This window comes from Hippocampus zosterae, chromosome 12 (assembly GCF_025434085.1).
Source record: "Hippocampus zosterae strain Florida chromosome 12, ASM2543408v3, whole genome shotgun sequence".
Lineage (NCBI taxonomy): Eukaryota > Metazoa > Chordata > Actinopteri > Syngnathiformes > Syngnathidae > Hippocampus > Hippocampus zosterae.
This window is the reverse complement of record NC_067462.1, coordinates 6,706,082-6,722,093: the sequence shown is the minus strand read 5'-3', so window position 1 is coordinate 6,722,093 and position 16,012 is coordinate 6,706,082. Positions and strand designations below refer to the sequence as shown.

Below are 16,012 nucleotides of genomic sequence, written 5' to 3'. Positions count from 1 at the left end.
TGTTCACTTCCTGGACTATGGATGATGTTTGTTTTGCATTCATTGACCGTAGCTCACACTCGGGGCGTAATAGAGGTGACTGCGCAGTGCAGTCCAATAAATTCCGATGTGTGGGATACTACAACACACAAAGTGATTTCTTTCTTTGACGCAAAGTGGTGTGTGATGCGCAGATCCTGAAGGAGGAAATGCGAACAAGACCCGACGAGCTGGCAGAGGTCGTCGGAACCGCGATGCTGATGTTTAGAGAGTTGCAGAACGAGACTTCGTTGTGGGAGAGTCTTCTCGCTCTTCCCCATCTCTACTCTGCTGGATCACTGAAGCAAATGTTGGACACAGCAGCGGGCCTTCTCACCAACATACGCGGGTAAGGGATTTGAACATGAATGCGATGCGGAGCGTCTGTATGAGGATCAGAAAGAGATATGTTGGGAGGTGTGGGAAGTTGGAGTCCACACCAACTGGCAAGAATACACTGGCATCAGAAGTGTGCCGAATAATTTATATTTTGGCGGTCCAGTGGTTAGCATGTCGACCTCACAGTGCAGAGGTCGTGGGTTCAATCCCAGCTGCGGCCTCCCTGTGTGGAGTTTGCATGTTCTCCCCGGGCCTGCGTGGGTTTTCTCCGGGTACTCCGGTTTCCTCCCACATTCCAAAAAATTGCCCCTAGGTGTGAGTGTGAGCGCGGATGGTCATCTCTGTGTGCCATACGATTGGCTGCCAACCGGTTTAGGGTGTCCCCCGTCTACTGCCCGAAGACGGGTGGGATAGGCTCCAGCACCCTCCGCGACCCTTGTGAGGATAAATTGGAAAATGGATGGATGGATAGTTTATATTTCTAATGGCTACAGTACATTTTGATTATCTTTCGAATGCTTGTATTGGGTCTTATTAGCATGACAAGAATGCAGCTTTTTATTATTTATTTTTTTGTAATTTCTTCATTTTTGATGTACAGAAATGGGAAAACACATTTACACAATGGGAGGAATGAGGGAATATGCAATCCTGAATTTTTAAAAAATGCTTTTTTTTTTTGAAGAGGTGGAGTTTTCAAGTAGCTATTCTGAGATTGATTTCATAAAGTCTGGAAATAAAAAAAATCAACATTGGCTCTTTGGATGTACGAGCTTGTTTGCCACAGTTGCCTTATTGTTTTTCTCCTTATCTTTTTCTAGCATTATGCAAATCATCCAGAACAATTTCTCTGAAACTGCTGAGTCAATCTCCGCACTGCATCCAGTAATTACCGCAGGCATCAACGCAATCCATTATATTGAAACGTGGCCGGGGAACGGTAACTAAGCGCCGCCACTTTGAACCGTATGAACCAGTTGTGTCGGTTATTAGTGAAGCTACTGTAGCCTTCTTGTGTAATCAACACATTGTTTACATCTGTTTAGATGTGACCATCGCCCTTGGAGACATTGTGATGCTGAACAATGACTCGATCAGTGAAATTGCCAAACTGGCTTTACAAAATGTCCAAATACCACTTGCACAGGTACCGTATGTGTTCCGTTTTAGAGAACTTATGATGCTGTTTCCCTATTTTAATTCAAAGCGAAGGAGAGCAACTGTTTGCTGCTTTGTATTTAAAATGATTTTCTATTAACTAGAGCCAGTGGCATAATGTTACGCAACCACTGTCTTTTGCTTGTGTTGGTTTTAGTGTACCGTAACCGGAATAGGCAATCGGGCATTGTATATAACACAGGTGTCAAACCATGATCCTTTCAAAAATGTCTACCAAAATGTTAAATTCTTATATGTAATAAATAAGAGATATATTTTAAGCATTTTCTTGTTACCAAACCCCTCATGATAGAAACTTAAACAGTAGTTGAATCTACAGTTATTCTTGACTTCTTCATATGGTTTCAGTCATAACGGCCCTCCAAGTGAAACGATCACTAAACTGTGGCCCGCGCCAAAAATGAAAATGGTCTACAACAAAGGTGACCCGATGTGGGCCCCTGGGCAAAATTTGGGATCGTACCCCCCCCCACAACACATCCCCATCAGTGATTTACACAAGGAATCGAATAGCATTTACTCTACAAGATTTGCTGCTCGTGCAAGATTCTCTCGCCAATTAATCGGCAGGGGCGGATCCCACAAACCTGGACAAGGATAAGATAGAGTACAAAAGGTTTATTGACAAAATAAGGTCGCAAGACCAACAAAGTATAACCGAAATCGATGGAAGCAAGCCGGGGTAAAAAAAAAAATACCGCTAACAAAATGATCTTGCAAGGGAAGTAACTCACGCAAAATCACCAAAAACGATAAGGCAAAGACAATCCATAAATAAAACATAAACGCACCGAGAATAGCGACATCATAAACAAAGCAGAATACGACAGGTCCAGGAACAAGATAGAAAGCGACGAATGTCTAGAAATAAGCCCTTGGACGTGAGCCGAGAGCAAGGTGAATTATCTGACAACCGACGACGGCTTGAGAGTCTCTTAAAACAGGTGACAGATCATGACGTGAGGAGGAACGTGCGGAACGGGAGGAAGAGCCCACCACCGCCACCTCCCGGAGACTAAACAAAACGGATCCAAGACACGTGCATCCAGTCTTGACAGTTCTTTCTTCCTCAGGTTTTGTTCATGACGTTGGACAGAGACCACCTGCGGTCCTCCATTTGTGAGAACAGCAGTAACCCCTTGTGGCTCACAACCATGTGCGTGACAGGCGCAGTGGACGTCATTCTAAGTACGGCGGACATGATTCTAGGCACCATCAGTCCCAACAAAGTTGCCCAGCAGGTAGGTTGCAGTCATCTGACTCATATCATCCACTTTTATGTCGAAAGCACTCTTCTGGATTCACTTTTCCTCTCCCTGCACATTTGCCACTCAAGTGGCGATTGGCTAAGTACATTCAAGTGTTCCGAATAATTAACCTTTTTTGTCTCCTGAACCTTTTCTTGCAGGCTTTACTGGCTTGGAGTAAGCATATTGCTCCCCATGATGTTGCATTTTTCAAAGGACTGCTCCACAGTGTCTTTGGGGTCGGCTTCCCAGGAGGCATCGGAGGCTCCAACATCTCCAGGCCCTGGCATCATGTCGATACCCAACCACAAAACATTGAGGAGGAGCTGTACGTAGAACACTTTCAGTGCAATACGCTCTTTAACACACCATTTTGTTCGATGAGCTCTATTTGGACAGGTAGGCTATTTAACAGACAAGATTTTCGGGGATGCTTTCTGCTTGGCAGATTTTTGACAGTCGGTGAAGTAGTGCTGAAACTGAGCGAAATTCATCCGGATGTGGACATGATTGTTCAGCGCATGCTCAGCGTCGGTTTTCAGTCCATGGAAATAGCAACTCTCTCCATTGCCATTGTTGAAGGTAAAACATGCACAAACAGTGATCATGTCATGTTTGGACCAATGTTTGAGTTTTAATCTCATATCTATAATGTCAGGACTAGAGAGAGGGAAAAAAAGGAAGAATTGCATTAGAATTGCACTTTTAGGGCTTAACTATATGGAAGAAAACTACAACAAAAAAGCCTACACTTCATTTTCAAGTTTTCAACCGGTTGAGACATTTTTTTTTGTTGAATTTCAACCAGTGGAGCCATTAAAAAAAAAAATCAGTTCATTTTCAAGTTTTAATCACATTTGTCGTATTCCTGATGTCAACAAATACTGTGAATACAAAAATATTTATTTATTTTGTTTTAATTAAATTAAATTAGTTATTTTTTAAAGGAGCTTGGGATAAATATTTTACACGACGCAGATTTTGTGTCCAAAGCAGATAATGTCACACGAGGCCTCAGTCACGACGGTTCTCTCGATCGAAGTTTAACCAAACTGTAAATGGAACATGTTCACACCCTTTCTCTGGGGACTTCTGGCTGATTACTTGGTGATAAAGTGACTTGAAGGGTTTTCACGAGAGAACTCAATACGCCCTCACAAAGAAAATGTCCCACGTTGAGCTATTATATACAAAGACAATTGTAAAAAAAGTGGGTGTGGTCCAAGGGTTGGAATTCATGTTCAATGTACGGTAGTGATTTTGCAATCTGACAATAGAGTTTAAATGTCAATGTTTCCTGTCTGTAATATTTTTCTTTTTGAACTCCCTTTTTGTAGAGATGATGGACAATATCTTGAAGGATTCTGATCGACTCCAAAACATTTATCTAACCTTGCTTGCAAACCAAACTCAGGCCAGTGCTTGGATCAGCCAGATCCGAGACGGCGCCACTCAAGTAATCCTGAAGGTCTGTCTCCATTATTTGACAAGATTTTTTTGCACAAATCTCACAATGTAAATGGCAAATTGTGTGTGTGTGTGTCTGTGTGTTATTTTTTATTTTTTTTTGTCCGGTGCGAGCTTCAGGTTGCTTCCTAATAGGCGATCTTTCAGTTCCACCTCACAATCGCATTGTCTGTGACCTCTAGAATAGAACAGAATAGAATGGCCCCTGTCATTGTTGTTGTGCACAATGAAAATGGAATACTAGTCCTTGGTGTGAGACAAAGGAGAGGGAAATGAAACATGGAACAGGAAGAGCATCACGAAGCAATTCAAAAAAATACATTTCAATACAAAAAAAAACTTCCCCAAACCGTTGTTAACATTTATTCCTCCGGTAAATGAGGTCGGCTCGAAGGCCGCACCTCAGGCGAAGACAAATCCTTAACAGAAAGACGGACAATATTTTTTTGCGCCACCACTAACGGTACCAATAACTCTCCATGATCATCCTGCTTTTTTTTTTTCCTCTTCTTCACCAGAGTCTAACATCAGCGCATGTTACGTGTGAGGATGCCCTGAGCCCTTTCCAGTGGCTGCTGTCTGCTGAGACCATAAAGTTTGAGACGTTAAAATCAATCATCTGTGACAACTCCACAACGCCAGAGAATCTCACTCTGGTGGAGTGGACGCCACTGATTGAAAAAGTAAGACGTTGAAAGAACATTTTGCAAATATTCAGTCATTTCAACGAAAGCAATAGTAGGGGGAGGAAAAAAAATAACGTTTTTGTGCTGCTGTTCATAGGGCGAAGAGCTGTACAGCATTCTTAGCGAGGGAGGAAAAGACGTCAACGTAACTCTTTCGATGATTCTCTCCCAGTGGCATACATTTTTTAACCGCACCCTGGAATTTGGAGGTTTTCTGCACAGGTTGCCCTCAGAGCTGGGGACGGGCTATTGGTTGAAATGGTTGCCTGGCAACAACAGCTCTGGCGATATGACTGAGACTCTTCTACAAAGGTTTGGAGAAACTGTGCCTGGCAGTTGAGTAACACTTCCGATAGTATTAATGAGAAGAACCCGACCATTTTTGCTTTCTTTTTTTTTTTAGTGTTTTTGTTTTCATGGTGAATTTGGGAGAAAAGGTTGAGGCGAGTCCACTGTGGCCGGAGATGAAAAGCTATTTCCAGATGGTTTACTGGGTTTTGAACTACAGACCGGGCGTTACGACACAGCCGGCAAACTGTGAGTCTCGTTCCTGCGCTTCCTCGCTGCAGTTTATTTCGCGCTTTAAAAACAAGAAATAAGTCATCAGATATTGTCTTTTCGACTGTCATCAAACTTGTCACTGGTTCAACGATAAAGCAGTTTCACCATTTTGCTGTTGAAGTTGATATAAATGATCAATAACTTTCTCTTTAGGTTCTCTTGACATGGTCACCCTCAACATTGATTGTGATGAGAGTTTCAATTGGAGCACATTCGTTCAAGCTCTCGTCGAGGCTTTGGTGTCGCCAGGCCAAGACGTCCTGACAAAGTAAGTGGCCAAAATCCAAAGCAGAATGATTGTGTGTGTGTGTGTGTTTTTTTTCCACCCTTGTTGTTGCTCAAGCACATTCCTGACGACATGCTGTACGCCCTAACTGTGTTCTTTTCGCTTCTGTTTTTCCTCTCTAGCTATCTCAAAGCCACTTTCAATCTATTACAGAATGTGTATGGGGACCTCATTAATAATATGACGACTTCACATTTAACGCAAGAAATTCAAGGTGGAGATGCGCTCTCCGCGTACCTGATAAACTTAATGAACAAACTGGACGACTCTGTCCGGACCATCTCCACGCTCTCGGATGAAAACATCTCCAACCCCGATGTCATGGTTCCCGTCGTAAGAAGATTGTTGGAGTCCACGGGTCTGTCCCCGATGCTGCCTCTCATCTTCAACAACGGCTCAGTCAACGTCTCCGACGTTCTCGACGCCGCTGTGAAGCTCGGTCGAGGCAACCAGCACGTTTTTACCTTCAACGAGACGGATCCGACGATGCCCGAATTGGAGCGCTTGATAACGCAGTTCCTTGCCTCCGAGGCGAGCCTCACACTGTCTCTGTCCTATGCCATGGGGAACACCCTGCTTACCTATTCCAACTACTTTGACAGAGACGAAGTGGCTCGTCTCAAAGAGAACTTAAAGCCTTTCGTCAACCAAACCTCGTCAGGCATCGTAGAAGCCATCCTGAGCGCTATGGAGCTTCTCGAGGAAGTGGTTGATTCACCAGATGATGACCCACGTCACATCATTCTCGCCTATATTCTTCAACTTCAACAATCGGTGGCGTCCCTGTACAAGCTGCGTCGAATCCAGCAAATGTTGTTGCCTGACGGGCAAATGAGCACGGCTCAAGTGACTGACCTCCACCAAGTTTCCACCGACTTTCTCAACCTCCTCACTCCCGAGAGCCTTGCCAACCTCACTCAGCTTGGCCCCGAAGCTGCCCTGGATGTGGTGATACAAAAATTTCTTGCATTCTTACCACCAGAGTTCCAAGAGAAAGCTGCTTCAATTCATCACGATTTGAAAGCATTGCAGTATCACTTGTCTTTATGCGCCTCAGAAGAGAACTGCTTATCCGGGATCTCCGAATTCTTCACATTTGTGGATGCAATCGTCAACTTGACGCTCTCGGCCAATGCCAACGTCACCGTCAACATCACCAGCACGCTTTGGCCAGACGAATACGAAAATATGACATCTGCTTTCTTCTCGCTGTTATTGTCCCCAAATGACGCGACCTACGTCAGAGCCTTCAATCAGACGCTTCATTTCATCCGGCTTGTTGTAGCGATGCCAAATATTACTGTCTCTCAAATCCAGAATACTTTGAGACAGTCCAACCTCACCCTCGAAGAGGTTGACTCCATCGCGCAGCTCGCAGGAGCGGCCAATGTCAATGAGCTGTTGGTAAATATCCTGGACTTGGCCAATGTTCCAAAGTGTTTTAAATTACAGCACAACGCATCGGTGACAGCCCGTTGTGTTATGGGATTGATCGACAAGGCCAGCAATCTTCTGGCCAACATCCCCGCTCTGCATAACCATACAGCCATATTCTCCCTCATCCCGTTAATTGTCAATCAAACCACAAGCGAGGTCATCCGAGTCAATTTTAGCTCCGATGCACAAATGCAGATCATCCATGTTCTGAACAGCACCCTGAACAATATCAAGATAAACCTTCAGATGAATAATCTGAGTACTCCGGAGATCATGAAGGAAATCGGCGTGATCGAAGGTCTGTTGAAAGTAGCGGCGAACCCCGAAACCTCAAAGCGCATCCTCGATGCCATGTCGGTACCCTACTCCGAGGAAGTTACGGTTGCATATTTGCAAATCCTGCAGTGGTATTTGCATCGGTTGGAGAACGTGACGAGCACCAGCTTCGCGGCGCAGCTCCTCCACCCCTTTTTCCGCCTCACCCAATTACAAGTCACCCTGCAGCTTGCGCAGACAAATTTGACTTCGCTTATCGACAACCAGATCGGACACTTCCAGAACGCAACGGACGGTGCCGGCGTGAGTAAGATCGGCCAAGCGACGATTGAGATTCTGCAGCAAATTGTGAGCTATATCATGGTCAACATCAAAGTTCAGGACGAGACTTTTCAAACCTTCGGTTCCACGCCATTCCTCAACACAACCGTGCTGCATGAAAATGAGCAACAAATTCAACTCTATCTCGATCTTCTACGTGCATGGATGACCGAACCCAATGTCACGGCAGTCTTCACCCGCATGCTCCGCTGGGGAAACCCTGCCATAAACGTTTCCACGCCTGTGAAAGACCTTCACCTCCTTTTGGGGACGATGGTTAACTATCTCACGGTTGAACAGCAAGATTACCTTGCCATCATCAGTAATATCACCCAATCCTTGAGCCAAGCTATCATGGCGTTAGAGCAACCAGGGGAGCCGCAGTTTGAGCACCTGTTTGCTGCAATCATGGATGCCGTCCAAAGTTTCACGCAAATTCTGACCCCAGACGCCGTCCCGCTGCCACAGTCTGCGCAGGAAAACATCAGGGAAATCGTTCGCAATTCATTGGCCCTCATCGTCGAGCAGAACTTGGCTTTTTCCACGTCGCTCAACCTCACCCTCGATATCCTCAATAGAACCCGAATCGTGGTTCAGCAGCTGGTCCCAGACGAGTTTGCTGTGTACCTGCTCCCCGGCCTCGAAGTTGTCACTAGTTATTTTGACACCATCGCCATCGCCAATGGACCAGACAACTGGAACCTCATGTGAGTGGCATCTCTTGTTATGATGGTTTCAACGTACTTTGGTACGAATAAACGTCAGCGAAACAAGTTTCTGGAAAATATTAATGAACAAATACTTAGCTGGTATGCTAGCAGGTCATGCTAGCAGGTCTTAAGCTACATTTGTTTTTCGTACATGTACACCTCTCTGTCTGACCAATGGAAATAGAAGACATGCACCGATTTTCTTTGCAATGCTCTGATTATGTAAAATGGTAATATTGTACTACTTTGTTTGTTTGTTTTTAAGTATTTTGAACCAATTGAAGACAGTTCAGAACCTCCTGCCACCAAACAGCACAGCTCAGTACTATGTTTCTGTTGTCATCGACATTGTCTCAGTCATCTTAAACTCCACCCAAGGTAACTCGGCTTCAATCTTAACCCTGAAGAAATGGTGGTTGTGCGCCATACTTAAAAAAACCAAGTATAAAAAAACTGCTAGGTTGTCATTCAACTATCACAAAGTTTCCGTGTTGTTTCTTCACGTTTGATCGGCTCTGCTCTTTGTGTTTGATAGTGAAGTTAACTTTTTTTGTGTGTGTGTGGTTTCAGGCAATGTGACTCAACAAAATGAAATGACAGATATTCTGACTGCGATTTTTAGCCAGGTAAGCCTTCAAATGGAGCTCCAGGCATGCATGCTAAAACAGTTTTGGGGTAAGAGCATGAAGCACACATACAAGACGATCACAAGGTGCGATATGCTGATACGATCTCTGCCATATTTGTTTTGCTTGCTTGATCCCCCTTAACTGAAACACCTGACTGGTGTTGCAACATTCCGAAATATAACTGATTCTCACAGGCAGTCTAAGTGACACGTATCGATATCTCTCTTTAAACGGAACAAATGAATAAATTGCCACCCATGTTTTGTTGTGCACTTTTGGATCATATGCTACATCCGTTTCCTTTTTTTATTTTTTTTTTAAACAGATTTGGCAAATTTCTATGACTGGTCCAGGTTTAGGGACTGGAACTCCATCTGTGGAGGCCTTATCCCATCTCGGTCCACTACTTCAACAGGTTTTGACTGGGCAGGCTGACCAGGAGACGTGGCACAAGTAAATGAAATCAGACAAAGGACAAGAACAATTTAGAGTATGTGAAGTGCCCTTTAGCCATTGTGTTTTTGTTTTTGGCGCAGGCTTCAAAAGATGTTGGAGGTTGTACTGACAACACTCAGCAAAACACAGCCATGGGACAACGTCACAGCCGTTATCCCCTATTTTGAACAAATCATAACATGTATGGTAAACACCCAGTACGCGGAGAACAGTGAGTATACCGCTTAGCATTCGGCATTTAAGCACACACCTTAAAGTAACATTTTCATATTATGCAAAATAACAAAACAATTTGATGATTTGCATGCTGCACGTTTCCGGCAACGGCACACACTCTGAAATTAAGAACACAACATACTAATCAAGTTTCCTTTTTTTTTTCCTGTATGAGAAGGCTTTTTTTTGAAGAGTCTGATTGGTCAAGCTTCTGATGTGATCTTTTTCACAGTGATGACAGTGAGCCTTGCGAAGCCTGTGGTGACCCTGATGAGAGAAATTGCACAGTCTGTGAACACGAGTCATTTTAACTTGTCCGAGATATCGGAAAGAATTCGCCCTGCAATTGAACAAACATTGCTTGCCGCTGAGCAGGTAAAGCACACCCTTTTTGTACAGGAGAACAATGAACTCTGATGACTCTCATTTTGCCACACCTTAGGCGATTGTTGACATCTCTGCCAGAATCGCATAATGGAAAAATATTTTTTCAATGAGGCTTTAAAGTAATGAAAAATCAAGCTCTTTGCTTCGCTGGCAAATGCTGCAGACGTGTCTGCTGAATGGGCTGAAACCTCATCCCGTTAACAAAATGGATGCTCCATTCTCTATCAACTTCCTTAGGCTTACACATCTCAACATGTACAGTACTGTGAATATCCAGTGTCCACTTCAAGCCTCCGTTGCCCACACTGGCTTGTGGTGATGCTTTTTCACACTGCAACAATGAGTTTCTCGATAGCAGCCACACTAGTGGACTATCTGAAAAGAAGTTTGCAGTTGAGGCGTAGCTTGCTACCTAGGTGCTAGCTAGCTAGCTGCCGCAATTGGTATGTCACAATTGCAGCATATAACCACTCGTAGGAATGAAGGCGGTTAAATTCTTACGCAGGATATACATAATTGCTGCCTCACTGGCCCCCGTTTTAGCCAGACCCCCAAAAGTAAGGAAAACTAAAATGGTGAAAAAAAAGCTTAGCGCTATATCTCGACAACTGAGTAGCCACATAGTCTTTGTGCACGTTTCTGCAATTATATTACAAGTAATTCATTTCGAATCAAATGTCTGAATTCACTTTACAGGTTGTTTTACCATGTCATTATTATACTTAAATAACTTTAGAGACACACACCTGTTGTGATGAACCTATTGTATTCAATCTCTGGATGGGTGTCGAGAGATAAAAAAAGTGGTGATACCTGTGTGAGCTTTGTGCCATTTAATTGTGTCGATGTGCATAGAGAGATTATCGGATATCCTCTGTGCCACTTGCCTTTCACCCGTACTCTTTGTTGTGCCTCGCCGTGTTCCTCAGAGTCTTGCTAACTGAACCGGTTTGCTCAGAGGAATGCGATGAAAGGTAACAACGTGCAACAAAAGATGGGAGGCGATTGACATTGTGCGTACTTTGTTCACATTTCTTTTAGGTGAATGGAACATTGGAGTGCAGTGAAGCTGTGAATGCGTGGGAGCCAATCGAGGATGCAGCGGGTTTAAGCCGTGGCGTCATTGAAATGTGGTGTAACATCAGTCTGCAGCCAGTTCTGGAGACTTATGCAGCTACCCATTACATCTGTCAACACCTCAACATGAGTGTGAGTACAGCAAACATAAAATTGATGAGCTTACATCAGGAAGTTCGATCAAGTCATCCCCAACGACAAAAAAAAAAGTCAATTGAAGTGCTGCTCACGTTTTTACCATTTGGTGGCAATGTTGACACACTGAGCACTTTGCTCTGGAACATTTTGCTTTCAGCACATGGATTTGGAACCAATCACTGCTGCTGTCGCCGCTGCCCGGATTGTCAATGCGACAAAATCCCTATATCAAGTCGACAGATACCAAGCGCATGTGATGGAGCAGATCATCACGAATGTCTCCAGCCTGTTCTTGGAGTTGCTGGGCCATCCGCTAAGCCATAGTGCTCTGCTTCACTGGCAAAATCAACTCCAAGACATGCAACTGAAAAACAGGTGACTGCACTCAACATATGCCAGAGCTCGCTAAACCCACTCAGTGTTTAAGTAGCAGGCCAGAAAAAGTACAAGCCTGACTCCAAATGTACTGTAAGTACAAAAGTCAAAAATATTGACAATTTGTCACAACGAAAAAACATCTGCACACTTAACAGTCCCCTTCTGTAGTGCTTGTCCTGAGATGAAAACAATTATAACTTGAATGATTTAAAAAATATATATTTTTTATTTTTTTTTAAAATAGCTAACTACTGATGGGTTGACTTTTATGCGATGAAAACAACATGTTCTTATTATCGCTTAGGACGAAATTGGTTAGATTATCGAATGATTAAAAAAAACAAAAAACACATTCTTTGTGTTTTTTCAGAGTAGACAGAGTTTTTGGACAGCAGAAGCTGCACCTCAACCGCAATTGACCTGGCCTATTTCTGTTATTGTCCTGTTTTATGCGTTTACTCATCTTGAAATAATTTACGTTTTTTTAACACTGTTCTTGCACAATAAAGAAAACATATTTGGAAATGATAAAATCAAATATATCGGCAATTTCTTTTAGGTCTAATTGGACAGTATTTGGATCATTACCGAATGAGAACACATTTTCTCTGTTTCATACAATAAATCTTGTTTGTATTGACTGAAACAGTATGTCATATAATACTGTAAATATGTTCACGTATGATAGAATGTTCAGATTTACATCGGATCGAAAAATCTTCATCAGACAGCCATAGCGTGTCAACATCGGAATTACCCCCGTACCTCAGAATCATTTAAGAATTTAGGTATTTGTCTGCTCAATTACATTTTACACCCAACTTCACACTCTATTCGCAAACATGCAACCAGAAAAACGGTTAAAATCTGACCACACTACTGTATCGTCATGACCGCTCTTTCTAGAATGGCTTTCCTTTTAACGTACCGACCGCTACGCACAGTGATAAGTATGATGCTCGGCAGGGTGAGATTACAAGAGGGAAAGATCGGCCATCACGGTGGAAATATTATTATTATTTGTTTAAATAAACAGAACAGGAATGGGGAAAGTAGCAACTGTCTGTATGTTAATGCTAAAGGGGTTCCTTTATTACTTTGGCTAACACTGAAATGACACTCATAATCTTTCACATTAAAAAAGAAATGTCTGGGCCTAGAAAAGTGCTTCCTCATAGACATTTCAATCCCCCCCACCTCCGCCTATACTGTCTCCTGAGTCCTATAAACTGCACGCGGCCTTAAGTGAAGCATGCAGTGAGATTCATTGCTATTGAACTTTTTCTCCCCCCCCTACAGTTTATCCGCTGTTCAAGTGTTGTCAGATGAGTTGCTGAAAGTGGCTCCCATGCTGGAGCCGTGCATCGAGGCTATGGAGGAGGCACTGCGCCACATCTTGAACAACTACCACCATATTCAAGGCATCGACTCATCTGAACTTGTCTTTAACGAGGCAGCGATGATAGTCCTCTCCTGCGTAAACAGCACCTTAGATGATCTCTTCTCAATGGCGGGGGGCAATTTATCTAGCATCAGTCCCGGATCTTTCCTTGACATGGTAAATGATGCCGTTAAAGCCATGATCCACATGAAGTTATTCGGGGATGAGCCGATGGTTTACCAAGCCCACGAACAATTCCTGGCCTCCAGTGCCAGAAAAGTGCTCATGCAGAAGGTGGCTGAGATGTCTGCATTGTTGGCATATTCAAACGAATCTGGATTCGAGCTTCTGACCCAGGCTTTGCCCAGGATATCCAAACTGCTCAGGCCTTTATTGTCCACCCTGACTCAAATGGGCGTGGATTTGCCGGAGATCACTGATCTCATCGAACAGCTGGTTGAAAACATCATTGCTATGCTGAGGCAATTGTTAAGCAGTGGCCTTTTTACGCCCGAGGCCAGACATCCGGGTGTAACCGCTAATAGCCACGTGTCGAACGCCAGACGAAGACGAGAAGCCCCGTTGTTGCCCCAGCCGGACCCCGTGAATGACGTCGTATACTTCCTGACCATTGACTACCCAGCAATGTTCCACACCTTGTCAGTCCCTTCGCCAGAGGAAATTCGGGAGACTGCTCACATGTTCTTTTCCAATCCCAATCTGAACATTATCATGAAGGGATCAACGAGGGACATGCCATGGGCTTTGAATAGCTCACGGGAGGAGACCATTGATGCCGCCCTGGGGGTCCTGTCTTTTGCGACCCTCCCCAGTGACTCTCAGATGTGAGTAAAAGTTGAACCGGTACCTTCTATTTACCATGGAGCTGAAAAGGTTGCCTTTCAACACTCATTTTTTTTAATATATTTTTTTGATTGACTCCATTTTATTTCGGCGAGTGATTGCACAGCATAAAATCATCTGGATCTCAATAGACATCTACTTGCAAAATGTGTCTCGATCCAGATGATTTTAGTTAGTGTAACAACTTGATTAAATAAAATACCGTCGTCAATTCAATGCACCATTTTTTTTCAGTGCACGTCTTGGACCAGTGTGTTTAATTGCAAATGGCGCATTTCAATTCTGTGTCTTCTCTTCCTAGCTTATCACTGGCTCTCTTGAGGGATGCCGTTGATATGCTGCCGGATAGCTTGCCATTCTCTGCTCTGCTTAAAAATATCACCAGAGCGCTTGCCAGTGAATCTCAAGGTAACATTGACTTTCACAACTTCTGTCAAAAGAAGCACAAAAAAAAAGTGTCAAACTGCACTGCATCATACTGGGATGTATTGCATATGTTTTGTCCTCAACTAGCAACGCGGGTAATCATATTTTCGAAATGTGATATTACAAAATATTGATTCTGAAATGAACACCTGCCAGACCGTGTATATCAGGTAGATTCAACTCTTGTATCCTTAAGATTAGTCCTGCTTCGGTATGCCTAATGAAGTGTCCAGTACATACAAATGATGGATTATCTCGACCTTTTCTGTGACTACTTTACTGCAAACCACGACATGCTTTTTTTTTTCTCCTCAATGCTTCTTTGCGTCTTTCATCTCCCTTACAGATACGAAGAAATATGACTTCGATCCGGTTTAGCCAGTGAGTGTCTGAGTCATTAAATGAAAACCGCTCAGCACGTTTGAAAATCTCATTAACCAAACGGAAAGGATCTGCCCTGCCCTCGCGAAACGTCTCCGCCTCTAACTTGCATAACAAAAGTGCGCATCTATGACCTCCTACCTAATTGGCGTCCGGCCTCGTAAGATAATGGTTCTTCACGGCCCAGACGCAATGTTAGCGCTTAGATACATTTTCATGGTATTACACATGCACACACACACGTATTTTTTAATTGCAAAGGCCTTGCGGTGTTGACCGCCATGAAATTAAAGATTGTCTAATTTCAGTGTCATTACACATTCTGTCATCACATCTTCCGGCCCAGGGTGTTGTCAAATTTGCTTTAATTCATGACATCATTGACATCCACTGACCCCCACCCCCATTCACTCCCATCGTTCCAGTTTTTTTCTGTCAGCAGTTCATTTGCAGCATGTTGCCTAACAACGCTTCCCAGCAACAGCCTGAGTTGGAATGAAGCCAGCAGTCCAATGTTATGTGTCACCTTTTCACACATCCGAGACCCAAATGCCCAATGTTCTCCTTTCGCTTTGTTCTGTTTTCTAATGTTTCTCATTCAAGATTTATTTGTTACTGATTTTTTTTCCCCTCCTCCCCTCATTGCAGAGATGTTGATAGAATTACAACAGGTCTTCCAGACAGTTACTCGGCTTCTCCATACCAACCTGAGTGATCCGCTTTACACAGACCATCTTGATCAACTTAGCTCTCAGGTCCCTTTAAAATAATTTGTAGAATTCATTTTCAAAGTACGGTCCGGGTTTTCAAATCAGGGGTAGTGTTTCAACATAGGGTTTCCTTATGGGACTTGTTTGCTGGCGCATTTCAGGTGTGCAAAGTGGAGAATACGGAGTTTGCGCGTCACCTCCTGGGCGCCTTCGCCTTGGAATCTGGTCAACTCTGTTCCAGTCTCCTACCAGGCCTGCGGGTCTTGTTGCAGGCTGTGCAGGGCAGGGACACAGATCTGGGTGATGCTATCTTCCAGACATTAGTTGGAGACCCCAGCACCTATGACGACGACACAGATTGGTAGAGCATTTTGCTTGTTCTTGCCACAGCATGCTTCTATATTTTACATCTCTTTGTGTTTGGGATGAGTCGTTCTTTTGA

At 43.7% G+C, this 16,012-nt stretch overlaps 2 protein-coding genes across 2 annotated transcripts in view; one reads left to right on the top strand and one right to left on the bottom strand.

Moving 5' to 3' along the window:
* abca12 (ATP-binding cassette, sub-family A (ABC1), member 12) overlaps positions 1 to 16,012 on the top strand; it is a 47,315-nt gene that overhangs the window by 4,638 nt on the left and 26,665 nt on the right. Inside the window, exons 8-30 of the mRNA XM_052081615.1 lie at positions 174 to 367; positions 1,179 to 1,297; positions 1,404 to 1,504; positions 2,610 to 2,777; positions 2,945 to 3,111; positions 3,232 to 3,365; positions 4,121 to 4,251; positions 4,769 to 4,933; positions 5,034 to 5,248; positions 5,340 to 5,473; positions 5,651 to 5,765; positions 5,906 to 8,524; positions 8,793 to 8,905; positions 9,098 to 9,153; positions 9,482 to 9,609; positions 9,693 to 9,823; positions 10,061 to 10,203; positions 11,257 to 11,424; positions 11,588 to 11,805; positions 13,108 to 14,034; positions 14,355 to 14,461; positions 15,509 to 15,615; positions 15,732 to 15,931. Coding sequence (XP_051937575.1) covers positions 174 to 367; positions 1,179 to 1,297; positions 1,404 to 1,504; positions 2,610 to 2,777; positions 2,945 to 3,111; positions 3,232 to 3,365; positions 4,121 to 4,251; positions 4,769 to 4,933; positions 5,034 to 5,248; positions 5,340 to 5,473; positions 5,651 to 5,765; positions 5,906 to 8,524; positions 8,793 to 8,905; positions 9,098 to 9,153; positions 9,482 to 9,609; positions 9,693 to 9,823; positions 10,061 to 10,203; positions 11,257 to 11,424; positions 11,588 to 11,805; positions 13,108 to 14,034; positions 14,355 to 14,461; positions 15,509 to 15,615; positions 15,732 to 15,931 — 6,560 coding nt within the window. The remainder of the gene's footprint in view (positions 1 to 173; positions 368 to 1,178; positions 1,298 to 1,403; positions 1,505 to 2,609; positions 2,778 to 2,944; positions 3,112 to 3,231; positions 3,366 to 4,120; positions 4,252 to 4,768; positions 4,934 to 5,033; positions 5,249 to 5,339; positions 5,474 to 5,650; positions 5,766 to 5,905; positions 8,525 to 8,792; positions 8,906 to 9,097; positions 9,154 to 9,481; positions 9,610 to 9,692; positions 9,824 to 10,060; positions 10,204 to 11,256; positions 11,425 to 11,587; positions 11,806 to 13,107; positions 14,035 to 14,354; positions 14,462 to 15,508; positions 15,616 to 15,731; positions 15,932 to 16,012) is intronic.
* The window catches only part of cln5 (CLN5 intracellular trafficking protein), a 50,907-nt gene that overhangs the window by 21,597 nt on the left and 13,298 nt on the right, over positions 1 to 16,012 (bottom strand). The gene's annotated exons all lie outside the window — the stretch shown is intronic.